The 21,594-nt window shown below is 39.6% G+C and overlaps 1 protein-coding gene across 2 annotated transcripts in view; it reads right to left on the reverse strand.

Annotated features, from left to right (window-relative positions):
- The window catches only part of LRP2 (LDL receptor related protein 2), a 187,097-nt gene that overhangs the window by 98,184 nt on the left and 67,319 nt on the right, over positions 1-21,594 (reverse strand). For both annotated transcript variants that reach the window (XM_065931701.1, XM_065931700.1), the window contains exons 15-18: positions 20,674-20,814; positions 19,133-19,336; positions 2,340-2,532; positions 421-546 (exon numbers count right to left, since the gene is read on the reverse strand). In XM_065931701.1, coding sequence (XP_065787773.1) covers positions 421-546; positions 2,340-2,532; positions 19,133-19,336; positions 20,674-20,814 — 664 coding nt within the window. The remainder of the gene's footprint in view (positions 1-420; positions 547-2,339; positions 2,533-19,132; positions 19,337-20,673; positions 20,815-21,594) is intronic.

Consider the following 21,594-nt stretch of genomic DNA (forward strand, 5'->3'; position numbering starts at 1 on the left):
ACTTATGTTTGAAAGGTTAAACACATTTCTTCCTATTTTTTCTCCTATGAACTGCTTTTGCATTTGATATCTCTAAGCTTGTTTACCCTGTTACCTTTTCCTATATTCCTTGACAGGTCACTTTCTTAAAATTTAAATTTGATATTCCAAAAATTCTCCCATAGTGCATATAGGCAAATATACATTTGTTGACACCAAAGATTTCCTATCCTCCAGATGACCCCTGTAAAAGTTACACATGACCAGTACTTCATCAAATCCTTCTTCTATTTCCCTGGGTCTTAACCTATTCTGCTTCCTCTAGCAATTTTCAGAATATTCATTTTAATGCATACATTTTCATCCCAGCAGAAGCTGGCCAACTACAATATGTCTCCCTTAGTAAGTGGGATGCAGCTATTTGGGATGATCCCTACTTACCTCCAATCAATGGACAGCCCACTGGGCCACCCAAGAGTACTGTTTACTATAGGCAAAATGTTAGACCCATCAGTCCATGCCCTCAGGATTTTAGCAGGACGGTACCAAACCGAGAAGAATATATACCTAGAAAAAGAGGTAATAAATCAAAGATGTTAACATCGGCACAAACTACGTGACTTAGATTTAGCACAAACACAGATTCTCCAGAGAATTGCTGCAAACTAGTTTTCTGTAGGGTTTATATTAAAAAATATATAGAAAATACAAATAGCATTAAAATGAGCATCCAGGGCAGAGAACCACTGAGCTAGACTTCAGGACTATTGTCACCAAGTAGGCTCTTTAAAAAGACACAATTCTATTATTATTATTACATGTCCTTGAAATAAAATATTATTATTTTATTATTAATACTACATGTCCTTGAAATAAAATAAACGATGAGCAAAACAAAAACAAAAACAGATTTTATAATCTCTCACTTAATACTACATGTCCTTGAAATAAAATAAACGATGAGCAAAACAAAAACAAAAACAGATTTTATAATCTCTCACTTACTGTCTAGATTAAACATCCAGGATCCACTAAATGACTCTTTAATCATCTTTAATAAGGAATTTGCAGGAAAGTATTTCATTCCTGATTAAAAATGCACCCAAATCAATGTACCCAAGGTGTCTTATCCAAGACATCTTTTTTATGCCTTTTTTTTATTTCAAAGGGTAGGAAAAATATAAGTGTAGGGAGGAAAAGCTCTTCTCTTTCATGTGAGCCTTAAGAACTAAAATAAGTCTTTTCCAAAAGGTAACTTTCTGAAATGTTGTTTTGTCTTCATATTGTTTTAAATGAACGACTGATTAGGAAAGGAATTTAACGCCTTTTTAAAATCCACTGCCAAAGACTTAGCTTAAGATAAATTCACTAGAAAATCAACATTTAACTCTCTATCAGGCAATAAAACTTCTTATCAATAGCATCGTCAGTTTTAAAATATGTTGGACACACAGGCTTTGTAGTCAGATAGGTCTGGAATTTTAATACTAACTGTTGCTTAATAGCTGTGGGTCCTTGAGCAAGTTAGTTTATCTCTCTGAGGTCCAAAACAGGTCTTGTATATACTCACTCACAAACCAGCTTTTGAATTAGATGAGATTATGCACTATGTAAAGTGTTTGCTATGTACCCTCAATCAGGCTTTAGTAAGTTACCAGTCATCACTTTTTTATTATTCTATTAAAACATAACTACCTGGCTTAAGACTTCAGCGTAAGCTATCAAACTATCAAACATATTTAAATATAAAAGGTAAGAACTAGAAGGGATGATGTGAAATGCTCTGTCTTTTCTTGCCTGACTCCATCAACAATGCAGTGGTTAAACAATTTGTGGTCTGAAAGACTTTTCATGATTTAGAAAGTTTTGGTAAGCTTTGTATTGATGCATTAAAGCTGGGAAGGAATTTGAGCCTTTCCTGATAATTCTGCTGCATATTCATTCCTTCTCCACTGAATCTGTGACTCACTGTTTGGTCCTATGTGACTATGAGAAAAACACAGTTCAGTGAAGGCTGGGAAAGCCAAAACTTAGGAGAAAGATTTTGAAAGGAGGTAAAGTGATCATTTCAGCATATGCTAAAAGGATACAATCTAAGGTGATTTCAATTTACATGGTTCAATCTTGTATTTACTAGATTTGCCAAATACCTATGGCATCACTTGTTTTCTTTTTTTTATTATCATTTTTATTTTTTTTATAATAAAATTGACCATTTTTAGGTGTACAGTTCAGTAGTGCTAAGTATATTCACTGTCATACAACCAACTTCCAGCACTTTCTCATCTTGCAAACTAAAACTCTGTATCCAACACACACTAACATCACTTGTTTTCTTAAGAAAACATGAACATACTTACCCAGCAGTAGGATGAACTACGATTGACCGTGGGTTATTTAAATTTTGGATGATTGTACGTCTTGATTTATCAGCTAGCTTTATGACACTGACACTCCTATAAGAAGAATCTATCCAATAGAGATTCCTCGAAATCCAATCAAAACTCAAACTTTGAACACCTGGCACCCTGTTAGCTGTGATAATTTCTCTTCCTGTAAATTAAAATATGGACATGGATTAAAGTAAGCATATTTTATATGATATACATTTTCCTATCACTGCATATTTAAACTTTGTGTGAGAACTCAAAGAATATTTCAGTAACATGAAATTCTTTTAAAAAACTAAACAAAGCAACTGTAAACTGCAAAGCAACACATGAGATAAACCTAGAATCTACTCATCTCCAAAAGTCTGGATTTCAAAGAATAGATATGATTCTGTTCAACAGAACCAGCAGTGGTATGGCCTGGATTTACTCCCTTGTTCAACTTTCCAGAAAAAAACTTCTCAGTGCAGAACATCTGAAGAACAGATACCTGAGTTCACATACTGACAACCACCACCCACAGACAGCACTGATAAGCTGACAGCACCAGGTACGACTGGGGGAACCTGTGAGGCATTCCCACCCAACCTTCTCATCAACAATTCATTCAGAGCCACAAAGTTGCCAAGTTTGGGAAAGACCAGCAGCCAGAAAGGAAATCAGAACTGGGTATAGGGAGAAACAAAGACCACTTTTCCCTTGGTGAATTTTTATGCCTTTCCCCCTCCTTTTTCTTAAAAAAAAATAAAATAAAAGTGACTCAGAGTAAACAATCACACCTCTTTCTTTTGATGGAACAAGTCTAGTGTTTTTTCCATTTATTTACTTGAGAAATTGTACAGAGAAAGTCCTCTGTGTGCTAGACACCATACTAAACATTGAGGGAACATGACATTGCTAATAGTGTTACTAACAGCAGCTTATACTGAACATTCACTATGAGCCACCACTTCCCTGGTGGCTCAGATAATAAAGCGTCTGCCTACAATGCAGGAGACCCAGGTTCGATCCCAGGTCAGGAAGATCTCCTGGAGAAGGCAATGGCAACCCACTTCAGTATTCTTGCCTGGAAAATCCCATGGATGGGGGAGCCTGGTAGGCTACAGTCCATGGGGTCACAAAGAGTCAGACACGAGTGAGCGACTTCACCTCACTTCACTTCATGAGTCTGAAATGAGCCTAAGGACTTTACATGAATTCATCCATCCTCACAACAGCTCAAGAGCAGGAATTACTATTATTTCTACTTTCCACATGGGGAAACTGAGTCATATAAAAGTGAAGCATCTTGAGAGAAATGTGGACATGTCTTCAAGATATCTATAATGAAGTAGGAGAGGTGAGGGGAGGCAATTAGGGCAAGAGGGAAAGCAATAGAAGAATACTGGCTGCTGTGATGGAGGCATGCACAGGATGGTATGGAAATTACGGCAGGAAGTACAGGAGGATGAGATGGTTAGCCAGCATCACTGACATGAATATGAGCAAACTCCAGGAGATGATGAAAGAAAGGGAAGCCTGGTGTGCTGCAATCCATGGGGTTGCAAAGAGTCAGACACGACTTAGCAGCTGAACAATGGCAATAGGTGTAGAGACGTGTTTTGTTTTTATTTCTTTACTCATCTTGGTCCCACCACACAGCGTGCAGGATCTTAATTCCCTAACCACGGATTGAACCAATGCCCCATGAAGTGGGAGCAAAGTCTTAACCACTGGACCACCAGGGAAGTCCTATGGAGAGGTTTCCCAAAGGAAGTAGTGAATGAAGGGCTGTAGAATAGATGTGGAAGTGGGAAAGAGAGACACTGAGGATTCCATATGTTCGGAAGCATGGCTAGAGGTTAACAAGTTAATGATAGAGGCTAAAAGAAAGGGAGAAGTTTGGGTGACCACCATTTTTGGGGAGGGTGGGGTGTCAGGTAAGAAGTGACACCTTTCCCTTGGGGCAGGAAGTCTGGAGAAGAAGAAGAATGGTGAATATTTAGACACATCGGTTTTCAGGTTGTTTGTGGAATATCCAGTTGAAGTATCCAACAGGCAATTGGTGGATTGGATATGAACACCAGAAGGTGAGCTTGGTTTAAGACTTTTAGCACTTTCTCCAAGAAGCCTTCCCTGACCTTTCCCTTCATTCTCCAGGTTAGGAGGAAAAGCATTCAGGAAATAGCCTATCATAAGTTTCCCAACACTAATTTATACTTACTACATTAGATGGTAACAAAAGACACAGAAGGTGCAGAATTATGTGGAAGAAAATGCACAATTAGAAGAGAGGACCCATGTTGAACACTAGAGATCACAATTGCATATAGGACAGATAAAGAAAAAACAAAACTAGTGGAGGTGATGGAATTCCAGCTGAGCTATTTCAAATCATGAAAGATGATGTTGTGAAAGTGCTGCACTCAATATGCCAGCAAATTTGGAAAACTCAGCAGTGGCCACAGAACCAGAAAAGGTCAGTTTTCACTCCAATCCCTAAGAAAGGGAATGCCAAAGAATGCTCAAACTACGGCACAATTGCACTCATCTCACAGGCTAGTAATGCTTAAAATTCTCCAAGCCAGGCTTCAGTAATATGTGAACTGTGAACTTCCAGATGTTCAAGCTGGTTTTAGAAAAGGCAGAGGAACCAGAGATCAAATTGCCAACATCTGCTGGATCATCGAAAAAGCAAGAGAATTCCAGAAAAACATCTATTTCTGCTTCATTGACTATGCCAAAGCCTTTGATGGTGTGGATCACAATAAACTGTGGAAAATTCTGAAAGAGATGGGAATACCAGACCACCTGACCTGCCTCTTGAGAAACCTGTATGCAGGTCAGGAAGCAACAGTTAGAACTGGACATGGAACAACAGACTGGTTCCAAATCGGGAAAGGAGTGTGTCAAGGCTGTATATTGTCACCCTGTTTATTTAACTTATATGCAGAGAACATCATGAGAAACACTGGGCTGGAGGAAGCACAGCTGGAATCAAGATTGCCAGGAGAAATATCAATAACCTCAGATATGCAGAAGACACCACCCTTATGGCAGAAAATGAAGAGGAACTAAAGAGCCGCTTGATGAAAGTGAAAGAGGAGAGTGAAAAAGTTGACTTAAAGCTCAACATTCAGAAAACTAAGATCATGGCATCCGGTCCCATCACTTCATGGGAAATAGATAGGGAAACAGTGGCTGACTTTATTTTTCTGGGCTCCAAAATCACTACAGATGGTGACTGCAGCCATGAAATTAAAAGACACTTACTCCTTGGAAGGAAAGTTATGACCAACCTAGACAGCATATTAAAAAGCAGAGACATCACTTTGTCAACAAAGGTCCGTCTAGTCAAGGCTATGGTTTTTCCAGTGGTCATGTGTGGATGTGAGAGTTGGACTATAAACAAAGCTGGGAGCCAAAGAATTGATGCTTTTGAATTGTGTGATGTTGACGCTTACTTCAGTAACTACAGTTAACTTAATGCAAGGAGATCCAACCAGTCCAGCCTAAAGGAGATCAGTCCTAAAAGAGATCAGTCCTGGGTGTTCATTGGAAGGACTGATGTTGAAGGTGAAGCTCCAGTACTTTGGCCACCTGATGCGAACAGCTGACTCATTTGAAACAACCCTGATGTTGGGAAAGATTAAGGGCAGGAGGAGAAGGGGACGACAGAGGATGAGATGGTTGGATGGCATCACCGACTCAATGGATATGGGTTTGGGTGGACTCTGGGAGCTGGTGATGGACAGGGAGGCCTGGTGTTCTGTGGTTCATGGGGTCGCAAAGAGTCGGACATGACTGAGCGACTGAACTGAACTGAACTGAAAGAAAAAACATTTAAGGAACACTAGAAATAATGGTCAAGAAACAGAAGGAAATTCAGGAGTGTGTTGTCAAGGGGAACAAAAGTTTAAGAAAATGACTAAGGTGCCAAAGATAAGAACTGCAAGTTTAAAACAAAGTGACTGGAGGTGACAGGGATAAGATTGGTTTCAAGAAAGCGACATAGTACAAAGAGGTGAGAAATGCAGATATGGAAGTAGGGCTTAAAAAAATGTACACCAAACTTTCAAGGTGCTTGTCCACAAACTTGAGGACAGAAGACTACAATTAAAGAGGAACATGAAGTAGGGGGTAGGTTGAAGGATTTTTAGGATGAGAGAGACTTCAGCATATCTGATGAGGATAAGTCAATAGAACAAAAAAAGTTGGAGAAGAGAGGAGGAGGAGCCAAGATGGCGGAGGAGTAGGACGGAGAGACCACTTTCTCTCCTAGAAATTCATCAAAAAAATAACTGAACGCAGAGCAAACTTCACAAAACAACTTCTGATCGCTAGCTGAGGTCATCAGGCACCCAGAAAAGCAGCCCATTGTCTTCGAAAGGAGGTAGGACAAAATATAAAAGATAAAAAGCGAAACAAAAGAGCTAAGGACGGAGATCCGTCCCGGGAAGGGACTTAATAGAGGACGTTCCCAGACACCGGGAAACCCTCGCACTGGCGGGCCTGGGGGAAGTGTTGGAATCTCAAGAGTTTGAATCTGACTGGGAGGGATAGAATAAATAAAACCCACAGATTACAAGCCTAAAAGCAACTCCCAGCAGAAAAGTACCCCAGACGCCCGCATCCGCCACCAGCAAGTGGGGGGCGGAACGGAGAGGAGCGGGCGGCATTACTTGGGGCTGGATCCGGGCCTGAGCGCCCTGAGGACAATCAGAGGGAGCTTTTGTGAGTTGCCAGCTTGAACTGTGGGACAGCAAGAGAGAGAGAAAATTAACTGGCCCGAACACACTGCCGGCCGTTTGCAGAACAAAGGGACCGAGATTCTGGGGGGCCGAAGTCCGCCGGGAGGGTCGCGGCGAGACGGAGGGCGCGGGCGCCCGACCGGCGCGGACGGGAACTGGGGCTGGGGACGCGGAGGGCAGAGGGCGCGCACGCCCGACTGGCGCCGGCGGGGACTGAGACTGGGACCGCGCAGGGCAGAAGACGCGCCGCACCCAGGGAGAGAGCGCCCGTCAAGCGCGTGGCTGCCTGGGCCGCTAGGGCGGCGTGGGGCCGGAGCGCGGGCCCAGCTTTGTGTGCCGCGCTTTTGTGAATCGCCCGAGGGCTGGAGCCGCGCGCACCGTGGCGCGCGCTTCAGACAGAAGAGCCTGGAGCCTGAGCAGCGCAGACCTCTGGAGCGCCGGCCCCTCCCGGCACAGCCCCTCCCCGCACAGCCCCTCCCCGCACAGCCCCTCCCCGCACGGCCCCTCCCCGCACGGCCCCTCCCCGCACAGCCCCTCCCCGCAGCGCGACGGAACTAGCTACCTGAATAAGAATCCACCTCCGCCCCCTGTGTCAGGGCGGAAATTAAGCGCGGAAGAGACCGGCAACAGAACCCAAATAAACAAAGGGAACCGCTTCAGAAGGGACCGGTGCAACAGATTAAAATCCCTGAAGAAACCACCGACTGACTACACCGGAAGGGCCTGTAGATATCGAGAAGTGTAAGCTGGAACGAGGAGCTATCTGAAGCTGAGCCGAACCCACACTGACCGCAACAGCTCCAGAGAAATTCCTAGATATATTTTTTCTTTTTTTTTTCTTTTTTTTTTTTTTTTTAAGTAAGGAAAAAAAAAAAATTTTTTTTCTTTTTTCTTGGTTCTCTTTTATTTTCCTTTAAAAATTCCTTATTACTCCCCCATTACTCCTTAACTTTCATAGATTTTTACGATTTTTTTTAATTAGGCAAAACAATTTTTTTTCTCTTTTTTTCTTTTTTTTCTTTTTCTTCTTTTTCTTCTTTTTTTTCTGTTCTTTTTTCTTCTTCTCTTCTATTTTCTTTTTCTTTTTCTCTTATTTCTTTTTAAAGCCCTCTAGCACTCCTTTTACTACGCCTTAATTTTCATTTTCAATCCACTATAACCTTACAGAAGAAAGGGAAAAAAAAAAAAAAAAAAAAAGAAGAGAAGCCCTATTTTTATACCAAACTTCATATATATTTCTAAAATTTCTTTTGTGTGTTTTGGTTTTTGTTTTTAATATAGTATTTTTAAGAGTCTAACCTCTACTCTAGATTTTTATTTTTTGTTTTTCAGTATATGATATAAATTGTGAACATTTAAGAATCCAATATTCAGCTCCCATTTTTATTCACGAGTGTGTTGATTATTCTCTCCCAATCTTGACTGTGTTTTCTACCTCAGAACACCTCTATTTCCTCCTTTCCCCTTCTCTTCCCAATCCAATTCTGTGAATCTTTGTGGGTGTCTGGGCTACGGAGAACACTCTGGGATCAGACAACTTCGTAGATCTGTCTCTCTCCTCTTGAGTCCCCCTCTTTCTCCTCCTGCCCATCTCTATCTCCCTCCTCCCTATCCTCTTCTCCATGTAACTCGGTGAACCTCTCTGGGTATCCCTAACGGGGGAGAAACTTTCCACCATTAACATAGAAGTTTTATTATCAGTGCTGTATAGTTGGAGAAGTCCTGAGACTACAGGAAGAATAAAACTGAAATCCAGAAGCAGGAGACTTAAGCCCAAAACCTAAGAACACCAGAAAACTCCTGACTACATGGATCTTTAAGTAATAAGTGACCGTACAAAAGCCTCCATACCTGCACCAAAACCAACCACCACCCAAGAGCCAATAAGTTTTAGAGCACGACATACCACGCAAATTCTCCAGCAACGCAGGAACATTGCCCTGAACGTCAACATACAGACAGCCCAAGGTCACACCTAACACATAGACCCATCTCAAAACTCATTACTGGGCACTCCATTGCTCTCCAAAGAGAAGAAATCAAGATCCGCACACCAGAACACTGACGCAAGCTTCGCTAATCAGGAAACCTTGACAAGCCAATCGTCTAACCCCACCCACTGGGTAAAACCTCCACAATAAAAAGGAACCACAGACCTGCAGAATACAGAAAGCCCACTCCAGACACAGCAATCTAAACAAGATGAAAAGGCAGAGAAATACCCAACAGGTAAAGGAACATGAAAAAAGCCCACCAAGTCAAACAAAAGAGGAGGAGATAGGGAATCTACCTGAAAAAGAATTTAGAATAATGATAATAAAAATGATCCAAAATCTTGAAAGCAAAATGGAGGTACAGATAAATAGCCTGGAGACAAAGATTGAAAAGATGCAAGAAATGTTTAATAAAGATCTAGAAGAAATAAAAAAGAGTCAATTAAAAATGAATAATGCAATGAATGAGATCAAAAACACTCTGGAGGGAACCAAGAGTAGAATAACGGAGACAGAAGATAGGATAAGTGAGGTAGAAGATAAAATGGTGGAAATAAATGAAGCAGAGAGGAAAAAAGAAAAAAGGATCAAAAGAAATGAGGACAACCTCAGGGACCTCTGGGACAATGTGAAACGCCCCAACATTCGAATCATAGGAGTCCCAGAAGAAGAAGACAAAAAGAAAGGCCATGAGAAAATACTCGAGGAGATAATAGCTGAGAACTTCCCTAAAATGGGGAAGGAAATAGCCACCCAAGTCCAAGAAACCCAGAGAGTCCCAAACAGGATAAACCCAAGGCGAAACACCCCAAGACACATATTAATCAAATTAACAAAGATCAAACACAAAGAACAAATACTAAAAGCAGCAAGGGAGAAACAACAAATAACACACAAAGGGATTCCTATAAGGATAACAGCTGATCTATCAATAGAAACCCTCCAGGCCAGAAGGGAATGGCAGGACATACTGAAAGTAATGAAAGAGAATAACCTACAACCTAGATTACTGTACCCAGCAAGGATCTCATTCAGATATGAAGGAGAATTCAAAAGCTTTACAGACAAGCAAAAGCTGAGAGAATTCAGCACCACCAAACCAGCTCTTCAACAAATGCTAAAGGATCTTCTCTAGACAGGAAATGCAGAAAGGTTGTATAAACGTGAACCCAAAACAACAAAGTAAATGACAATGGGACCACACCTATCAATAATTACCTTAAATGTAAATGGGTTGAATGCCCCAACCAAAAGACAAAGATTGGCTGAATGGATACAAAAACAAGACCCCTATATATGCTGTCTACAAGAGACCCACCTCAAAACAAGGGACACATACAGACTGAAAGTGAAGGGCTGGAAAAAAATATTTCACGCAAACGGAGACCAAAAGAAAGCAGGAGTCGCAATACTCATATCAGATAAAATAGACTTCCAAATAAAGGATGTGAAAAGAGACAAAGAAGGACACTACATAATGATCAAAGGATCAATCCAAGAAGAAGATATAACAATTATAAATATATATGCACCCAACATAGGAGCACCGCAATATGTACGGCAAACACTAACGAGTATGAAAGAGGAAATTAATAGTAACACAATAATAGTGGGAGACTTTAATACCCCACTCACAACCATGGATAGATCAACTAAACAGAAAATCAACAAGGAAACACAAACCTTAAATGATACAATGGACCAGCTAGACCTAATTGATATCTATAGGACATTTCACCCCAAAACAATCAACTTCACCTTTTTCTCAAGTGCACATGGAACCTTCTCCAGAATAGATCACATCCTGGGCCATAAATCTGGTCTTGGAAAATTCAAAAAAATTGACATCATTCCAGTCATCTTTTCTGACCACAGTGCAGTAAGATTAGATCTCAATTACAGGAAAAAAATTGTTAAAAATTCCAACATATGGAGGCTAAATAACACGCTTCTGAATAACCAACAAATCATAGAAGAAATCAAAAAAGAAATCAAAGTATGTATAGAAATAAATGAAAATGAAAACACAACAACCCAAAACCTATGGGACACTGTAAAAGCAGTGCTAAGGGGAAGGTTCATAGCATTACAGGCACACATCAAGAAACAAGAAAAAAGCCAAATAAATAACCTAACTCTACACCTAAAGCAATTAGAGAAGGAAGAAATGAAGAACCCCAGGGTTAGCAGAAGGAAAGAAATCTTAAAAATTAGGGCAGAAATAAATGCGAAAGAAACTAAAGAGACCATAGCAAAAATCAACAAAGCTAAAAGCTGGTTTTTTGAAAAAATAAACAAAATTGACAAACCATTAGCAAGACTCATTAAGAAACAAAGAGAGAAGAACCAAATTAGCAAAATAAGAAATGAAAAGGGTGAGATCACAACAGACATCACTGAAATCCAAAGGATCATAAGAGACTACTACCAGCAGCTCTATGCCAATAAAATGGACAACTTGGATGAAATGGACAAATTCTTAGAAAAGTATAACTTTCCAAAACTGAACCAGGAAGAAATAGAAGATCTTAACAGAGTCATCACAAGCAAGGAAATCGAAACTGTAATCAGAAATCTTCCAGCAAACAAAAGCCCAGGACCAGATGGCTTCACAGCTGAATTCTACCAAAAATTTAGAGAAGAGCTAACACCTATCTTACTCAAACTCTTCCAGAAAATTGCAGAAGAAGGTAAACTTCCAAACTCATTCTATGAGGCCACCATCACCCTAATTCCAAAACCAGACAAAGATGCCACAAAAAAAGAAAACTACAGGCCAATATCACTGATGAACATAGATGCAAAAATCCTTAACAAAATTCTAGCAAACAGAATCCAACAACATATTAAAAAAATCATACACCATGACCAAGTGGGCTTTATCCCAGGAATGCAAGGATTCTTTAATATCCGCAAATCAATCAACGTAATACACCACATTAACAAATTGAAAGATAAAAACCATATGATTATCTCAATAGATGCAGAGAAAGCCTTTGACAAAATTCAACACTCATTTATGATTAAAACTCTCCAGAAAGCAGGAATAGAAGGAACATACCTCAACATAATAAAAGCTATATATGACAAACCCACAGCAAGCATCACCCTCAATGGTGAAAAATTGAAAGCATTTCCTCTGAAATCAGGAACAAGACAAGGATGCCCACTCTCACCACTACTATTCAACATAGTGTTGGAAGTTTTGGCCACAGCAATCAGAGCAGAAAAAGACATAAAAGGAATCCATATAGGAAAAGAAGAAGTGAAACTCTCGCTGTTTGCAGATGACATGATCCTCTACATAGAAAACCCTAAAGACTCTTCCAGAAAATTATTAGAGCTAATCAATGAATATAGTAAAGTTGCAGGATATAAAATTAACACACAGAAATCCCTTGCATTCCTATACACTAACAATGAAAAAACAGAAAGAGGAATTAAGGAAACAATACCATTCACCATTGCAACAAAAAGAATAAAATACTTAGGAGTATATCTACCTAAAGAAACAAAAGACCTATACATAGAAAACTATAAAACACTGATGAAAGAAATCAAAGAGGACACAAACAGATGGAGAAACATACCGTGCTCATGGATTGGAAGAATCAATATTATCAAAATGGCTATTCTACCCAAAGCAATCTATAGATTCAATGCAATCCCTATCAAGTTACCAACGGTATTTTTCACAGAACTAGAACAAATAATTTCACAATTTGTATGGAAATACAAAAAACCTCGAATAGCCAAAGTAATCTTGAGAAAGAAGAATGGAACTGGAGGAATCAACCTGCCTGACTTCAGACTCTACTACAAAGCCACAGTCATCAAGACAGTATGGTACTGGCACAAAGACAGAAATATAGATCAATGGAATAGAATAGAAAGCCCAGAGATAAATCCACGAACATATGGACACCTCATCTTTGACAAAGGAGGCAAGGATATACAATGGAAAAAAGACAATCTCTTTAACAAGTGGTGCTGGGAAAACTGGTCAACCACTTGTAAAAGAATGAAACTAGAACACTTTCTAACACCATACACAAAAATAAACTCAAAATGGATTAAAGATCTAAATGTAAGACCAGAAACTATAAAACTCCTAGAGGAGAACATAGGCAAAACACTCTCCGACATAAATCACAGCAAGATCTTCTATGACCCACCTCCCAGAATATTGGAAATAAAAGCAAAAATAAACAAATGGGACCTAATGAAAATTAAAAGCTTTTGCACAACAAAGGAAACTGTAAGTAAGGTGAAAAGACAGCCCTCAGATTGGGAGAAAATAATAACAAATGAGGAAACAGACAAAGGATTAATCTCAAAAATATACAAGCAACTCCTGAAGCTCAATTCCAGAAAAATAAACGACCCAATCAAAAAATGGGCCAAAGAACTAAACAGACATTTCTCCAAAGAAGACATACAGATGGCTAACAAACACATGAAAAGATGCTCAACATCACTCATCATCAGAGAAATGCAAATCAAAACCACAATGAGGTACCATTACACGCCAGTCAGGATGGCTGCTATCCAAAAGTCTACAAGCAATAAATGCTGGAGAGGGTGTGGAGAAAGGGAACCCTCTTACACTGTTGGTGGGAATGCAAACTAGTACAGCCACTATGGAAAACAGTGTGGAGATTTCTTAAAAAACTGGAAACAGAACTGCCATATGACCCAGCAATACCACTTCTAGGCATACACACTGAGGAATCCAGATCTGAAAGAGACACGTGCACCCCAATGTTCATTGCAGCACTGTTTATAATAGCCAGGACATGGAAGCAACCCAGATGCCCATCAGCAGATGAATGGATAAGGAAGCTGTGGTACATATACACCATGGAATATTACTCAGCCGTTAAAAAGAATTCATTTGAATCAGTTCTAATGAGATGGATGAAACTGGAGCCCATTATACAGAGTGAAGTAAGCCAGAAAGATAAAGAACATTACAGTATACTAACACATATATACGGAATTTAGATAGATGGTGGCGATAACCCTATATGCAAAACAGAAAAAGAGACACAGAAGTACAGAACAGACTTTTGAACTCTGGGGGAGAACGTGAGGGTGGGATGTTTTGAAAGAACAGCATGTATATTATCTATGGTGAAACGGACCACCAGCCCAGGTGGGATACATGAGTCAGGTGCTCGGGCCTGGTGCACTGGGAGGACCCTGAGGAGTCGGGTGGGGGGGGAGGTGGGAGGGGGGATCGGGATGGGGAATACGTGTAACTATATGGCTGATTCATGTCAATGTATGACAAAACCCACTGAAATGTTGTAAAGTGATTGGCCTCCAACTAATAAAATAATATTTAAAAAAAAAAAAAAGAAAGAAAGAAAAAAAAGAACAAAAAAAGTTGGAGAAGAGAAAGGATTACTGATGGGGCAAGTTCCCTGAGGGTTAGCGCATATTGACTTCAATGTGACTTGGAACAGTTTTTGCACATAAACTCATTGAATTTCACCTTCTCACTCGGAAAAACAGAGCAAACGTCATACCTCCCTAACCAAAGTGCAGAGTTTAACTACTATTTTAAAAGGCAATTTTCTCAGCATGTGGACTTGAAATTTATTTTTTAAAAAAAGAAGAAAGAAAACCATGATGAGAACTGCAGTTGCCAAAGCTAAAGGAATCTGACCTGTGGAGGCACCAATGGGAGACAGCCTGTGTGTAGTAGCTCTGCAGATGTAATTCTAGTCCTCAGAAAAAAGCTCTTCTGGTTCAAAATAACAGATTAACCACACGTTTATCTCCTCTTCCTTCCAGTAGAAGAACAGATGAAGAGAAACGAGCTGGAGAAGGGGTAACTAACTAAAGAAAAGGTGAGATATACCAGCAGAGGTGAGCACCAACACCCACATATGCAGATGCCTCAGCTTATCTGCACGCAGAGACACCAGATTCTGAAAAAGGCAGGGGTGAGTAACTAACCTGGTATAGAGGCTTCCCTGGTGTCCAGTGGTTAAGAACCTGCCCTGTAATGCAAGGGACACTGGTTTGATCCCTGGTCAGGGAGGATCCCACAAGCCACGGAGCAACTAAGCCTGTCTGCCACAACTACTGAGAACACTCTAGAGCCCATGAGCTGCAACTCCTGAAGCCTGCAAACCTACAGCCTGTGACCTGGCACAAGAGAAGCTACCACAACGAGAAGTCTGCACATCACAAAGAAGAGTAGCCCTCGTCACGTCAACAAGAGAAAGCCCACATGCAACGATGAAGACTCACCATAGCCAACAGATAAATCAAAAAGGTGGTATGGGGAACAGCTGAACCAAGACCCTGAGCATCTATGACACGCCTCTTCTCTGCCTCCTCTAACAGACCTGAGAATTTTTTTCCTTGGGGGGAACTCAACTCAGAGAGGCTGCAGGCTGAGGACATGTGGCATGAGAGAGGACTGGGATCTGCACAGAACTGAACACAGGAGGAGTATGCCTGTGAACACGGGACTGAAGGGGCCTCCGCCCCCTCTCATCTGCACTACTCCCAGAACACAGGTACTAGCTTCCCCCTCTTACTCCTCACCCCAACAGGGAGCATGGGAGCATATACTAAGTAGAAACTGACTATCTCCAGAAAGGATTTGCTGATACTGACATTTGGAAACTTCTCAACAAAAAGGCTGCTTGATCACCAACTGATGAGGCCCATTCATACCTACAGCTTTCTGGTCAGCACTTTGTAGCTTTGCTCAAACAAGGCTCAAAGAAATTTAAGTTTCCTTCATAAAAAGGACATCTGAAAACAACCCCAAGAGAAAAAGCAACCCAAAGGAAATGGAAAGAGAAAAATTAATCATTTAATGGAATTAATATCTTCATTGACTAAGGAAAGATTAAATTTATTTTTTCAACTAATTAATCAATTAATTTGCACTGGGTCTTAGTTGGGGAATGTGGGGTCTGGTTCCTTGACCAGGGATCACATCTGAGCCCCCTGCTTTGGGAGCCAGGGAAGTCCCAGGCTTTATTTTTAAAAAGAGATAATCAGAGAGCAAGAGGGAGCTCTTCAACATTGAAAATTAAATATCAGATAGACTAAAACTAAAATACAAAAAAAAAAAAAACCTCACAGAAAGTAGAACAAAATGATAGAGATGAAAACTAGGAAAGGAAAGATAAGAAGAAAACAGATGATTAACCTAACATGCTTGAATAGAAAAAGCAGGGGCAAGAAAACTCCCAGAATAGCAGATAAATCTCAAGATGAAAAGGATCACAAAAAGATGCTAAAAGTTTCCAAAGAGAAATAAAAAGACTCTCCCCCCAGAAAGGTCATATACACTGAAATGCTACTGCAGATGGCACAGGACTTCCAACGTGGGCTACTATAGTGCAGCAATGTCGTCAAATTTCTGAGGTAAAACTACTTTCACCCTACACCTTGTCAAATGATCAAGTTGCAGGGCAAAATAAAAGCAGATCAGACTCAAATTATATACCACCCTACCCATTCAAAGCTATGATACAATGTGTTTTGGCAAAGTATGGAAATAAGTCTCGAAAGAAAAATAAATGGCTTGCCAGAAATAGGAAAACCAGCAGAGAGAAGCAGCAGATGGAGGTCAGAAGAGCTGTGTGCCAGATTCAACTATACAGCAAAGGGGGGAGAAAATCACAGATTTTGCATTTGATAAATATGTAAATACACAGACAAGCATTTGATAGCTCTGTTTGGGGAAAATATAATAGCTATAGAAGAAACTAAGCAAATGAAGATGGAGCAATTGTTAAACTCCAGGGGGGCGGAAATCAACATTTGTTCAAGAAATGTCATCATGAAATACTACTTGATTTAGCAGTGAACAAAAAATTACGTTCTAGTTTTTTAAGGAGAAAGGGAGGGGAAAAGAGAGTAGATTCCTTATCTGTAACAAGGAGAATAAATGTCTAAAATAACAAATCAAGAAAAGGTACTACAACAGAGAAGAACAACCCTGATTCCATTTTGCACCTATTCTTTTAGCTCTAACCTTGGCTCTGTTGCCTGTGCTTAGTCATGCAGGCTTGGCACCTTTTGTAAAGGAATGCTGCCTATGGGATAAAATACACAGGATAGCCCATTCTCAAGGCTGTGACATTTAAAGGTATAAATTTTCCCTTCATACAGAGATAAAACCCTGGAGTAGGAAATGGCAACCCACTCCTCTATTCTTGCCTGGAGAATTCCTTGGACAGAGGAGCCTGGAAGGCTACAGTTCATGGGGTCCCAAAGAGCTGGACACGACTGAGTGACTGAACACACACACACACACACAGATAAAAGGCTTCCCAGGGGGCCCTAGTGGTAAAGAATCTGTCTGTGATGCAGGAGACGTGGGTTTGATCCCTGGGTCAGGAAGATACCTGGAGAAGGGAATGGCAACCCACTCCAGTATTCTTGCCTGTAGAATTCCTTGGACAGAGGAATCTGGTGGGCTATAGTCCATGGGGTCTCAAAGAGTCAGACATGACTGAGTGTCTAATACTTTCTACTTCCTTTCTATAGAGATAAAAAGTTGCAGAACAGAGAACAGCTTTTGCTTTGTTGGTAGTTTATAGGAACATGGTAAACAGATTACATGGATAGCTCCAAGTACACAGGATTCACCAGTCAAATCCTCTCTGCTTTTAATGTAAAAGAAGCCTGAATTCTAACTTGGGTAAGATGGTTTTTTGGGATACTAGTCCACCATCTTCTTGGTCTGCTGGCTTTCCAAATAAAGTTGCTATTCCTGGCTGGAACACCTCATCTCTAGGTTTACTAGCCTGTCATGCAGTGAGTTGTATGAGCTTGGACTCAGTAATGGTCTAAGCATTAGTAAGTATTAGTAACTTACTAATTACTAATACTTACTAATTATTGTATTAGTAAGCATTAGTAACAGTATAAGTATTAGTAAGTGTAAGTATTTAGAAACACAGGGACAAAAGAATGGTAAGGAATTACCTCTAGTGAGCAAGTCTGAGTTGGGGCAGGGTGGAGCAGAGTAATAGAGTTTTTCATTGATAACAGTTACAATAAAAGCTTTTGTTGTTCTTCAGTTGCTAAGTCATATCCAACTCTTTGTGACTCCATGAATTGCAGCACAGCAGGCCCCCCTGGCCTTCACTATTTCCCGGAGTTTGCTCAAACTCATGTCCATTGAGTCAGTAATGCCATCCAACCACCTAGCTAACATTTACTGAAAATATTTACTATTTTCCAGGCATTATTCTAGGTGTTTTAAATGAATTACCCTAAAATCCTATCAAAAACATTATGAGTTATGTAGTGTCTTTATTATTATTCCTATTTCACAGTAACATTCCCGAGATTATACAACTAAGAAATGTGAGAAGTCAGGATTCAAAACTAAGCAATGAGCGCCTGAGCTGGCCCTCTTAGTTGCTATGTTATTCTGGCTACTCTTTTTTTTTTTCAGACTTCAGTTTTCGACCTATTAGTGGATGGTAAAATCAAAGTACTGGATCATGATAGTACCCAACTGATAAGGAGTGACTGAGTATAATTTATCTTTCTGTGAGGATTATGAAGATTTTAACAGAATTCCAATCAACTAGAAACTTACAGTAAATCTATATTTACATATAATTCACATCTTTTAAAAATATTCTTATTCCATTTACATAGTGTAGCAACCCTATACAGAGATCATTCCATTGGTTCAATCTGGCTGCTTGAATAAAGGGAACAGCCTCTAGTCAATTAACCCATTAACATCTTTCATACATTTAACCCTCCTTTTATGAAGTATCAATATGGTAATATTTGTAGCTGTCCAATTACATCTATAAATGTTTTAAAATGCAGTCTCATTTGTAACTTATTTTGAAAATGAAGTGTTCACTTAGACCCTAATTTATAGATTTCCCTATTTAAAAATACTGAGCAAGCTTAGTAAAATGATCCTGCTTAAGAAGTGAATAGTTTTATATTCAAAAGTTTTATAGGGCAAATGATTAGTATTATTATTGAAAACAGACAAAACAAGAAAGAAAAAAAACTTTCAAACCATTCTCACCTGTGCCATCGAGCTTTTGTCTATAAATAATGTTTTTCATTGTATCTGAAAAAAAGATAGCCTTCTCTCGGGCATCAAAATCAATCCCAAGGAAGACGGAAGAAGATCCTGTCACTGGAAGGATGACATCCGTCTGGTGAGAGAGGGTGAGCGGGATGCCACGAACAGCCAGATTAGATGAAAAGAGCAGAAACCGCTCAGCAGCTGTAGAAAGGACACACACAGTCAGCCATAGCATGATTCTTGCCTTCTCCCAGTTCCAGAGAAATTACTTTTACACCCATAAATCACATCTGAGAATTCTGAAATAAATACAACAAATATGTGAAAAACATAGTTGGAAATAATGGAAAGAGGGAAAATACTATAAAGGCAGTAAGTATTACAATCTTACTTCTCCCTGAGAAATTTATCCTTAGGATTTACTTATATAACACATGGTGTCCATATGCTGAATTTCCAAATTGGTATTAACTGAATAATGATTCCATCAAAATTCTCAAGTTACATTAACTTTTGTGTAGAGATCTATATGAAGAATCCTACTGCAGTTTAGGAGATGCGAAGACCAGCAAAAAAGATTAACCGCAACTAGGTAAATTAATTAGAAAGAAACAAAGGAAGGAAAGCAGAAAGGGAGGAGAAGAATGAAGGAAATAAGAAAGAAGAAGTGATGTGTAAAATCAAAGAAGAAGGCAGAGACAATGGGCCAGGAAATAAAAAATGAGAACATGGTTTTTGCAATGAGGGTGATTTTTATCTGAATCTAGGATGACCGAGAAAGTGAACAAATTTGATCAAGTTAAAATAAGAGAATATACATACTAATCCAGAAGTACAGCAGGGAGTAAGAATGTGTCAAAAGCATTAAAAAAAAAAAAGAGTTGTCAAAGGGACAATAAATGAGAGAAACAAATATTGTAGGAGTGCATTTCATCATCAGATGTTATTTTAATGTGAGTGTAGGTGATCAAAGAGGAAGGCTACGCATTTAATGAAATGAAAACCAGAGCATAGAAGCAGATATAGAGAGAAAATCTGAACTGAGGAGTAAACACCAGATGAAGAAATGAGCTACCCCAACACTTAGGAGTTTAGTTTGGAATATAGCAGTAAAGCCAGGTGGGATCAAGATGTGATTACCTGACTGGCAAAGTGGTGAGCTAAGAGAAGTCAATAAAGGTGATGGCAAGGGCTTCCCACTAGGGTTAAGACTAACATCTAAAGGTATACATGTGGTAGAGTAAAAGGCTCAAAATTAAATCCTATGAATTTCAAGAGCATAGTTTAAAGAAAGAGAAAGTGATTTCAGGAATGAGGGTCACCCAAGGAAACCCTGAATGTGTCCCAAATGATGCAAATTTACATCTTCAAACATGTTCTTTGCACAAAAGGAAGAGTGCCTACAAAGGAAGATGCCCATGGGCTACCAAAAGCTTATTTGCTGTGAAGAAGTGCTACAGGGAGCTGGCCCAGGCCCAAAGCAGTGCATGCACAGCCCTGTGCTGACTGGCAGAAAGGTAGTCCAAAAGTGATCTTACCAACACAATGATAGTCATCCCAATCCAGAATGGAACCAAGCCTACACTTGCAACGGTAACCCAAACCACCATTGAATGTTCTGTGGCTGAGGAGACAGATGTGCTGACAGCCCCCATTTTCATGTGCACATGGATTCATTGCTGTAAGGAAAAATGCACATTGTTAAATCTCAATTAGAAATGTTTATTTATCCAAGACATGCGAAGCCATTTTGCGACCTATGGGTGAAATGGGTTTGAAACTCCTTGGAGACATCACTACTGGTTATTACTGTATACATCCATTTAACTGCTCTCAATCCCATTGCTGCTCTTGAATCTGCTCTTAAACTGATAGTAGTCAAAATAATAATAATAATAATTTATGCAATTGAATAGCCTTGAAGGTTCTTATCCTCCCAGTAACTATATCACTCTGTCTGCTAGCATCAGTGATTAAAAAAATGACTTCCCCCAAATAACCTTCCTGGATACTTAACTTTGTAAGACAATTTACCACCAAAGATTCTAAGAGGTAAACATTACTATCCCAATTTTACAGAAAAGGAAACCAAAGTTCCAAAAGGTTTGACAACTTGCTCAAGATTATTTGGTTGTTAAACAACTAAACTAATATTTAAATCCAGATCTAATTCCAAAACCCTACATGTCTGAAACACAAACCAGTTTATACATCCAAAAACAATTCTCAAGGCAATGACTTCAGAAAGTTCACTGTATGCAAGACTGTCAAAGTTAAAAATCTCTGTTTTTGAAATTGTTTCCTTATCCTTTAACTTACTCTTTAAAATAGTCTCTTTACCTTCTCAAGTAGATTCATTTTGAGACACACAGGCAGGTATCATTCTGAGGCAAACAATAGAATTTAGATGATGAAACTGGGTTATACTTTTGGTCAAGGGCAGATGTGAGTTTAGTAGC

This window comes from Muntiacus reevesi, chromosome 3 (assembly GCF_963930625.1).
Source record: "Muntiacus reevesi chromosome 3, mMunRee1.1, whole genome shotgun sequence".
Lineage (NCBI taxonomy): Eukaryota > Metazoa > Chordata > Mammalia > Artiodactyla > Cervidae > Muntiacus > Muntiacus reevesi.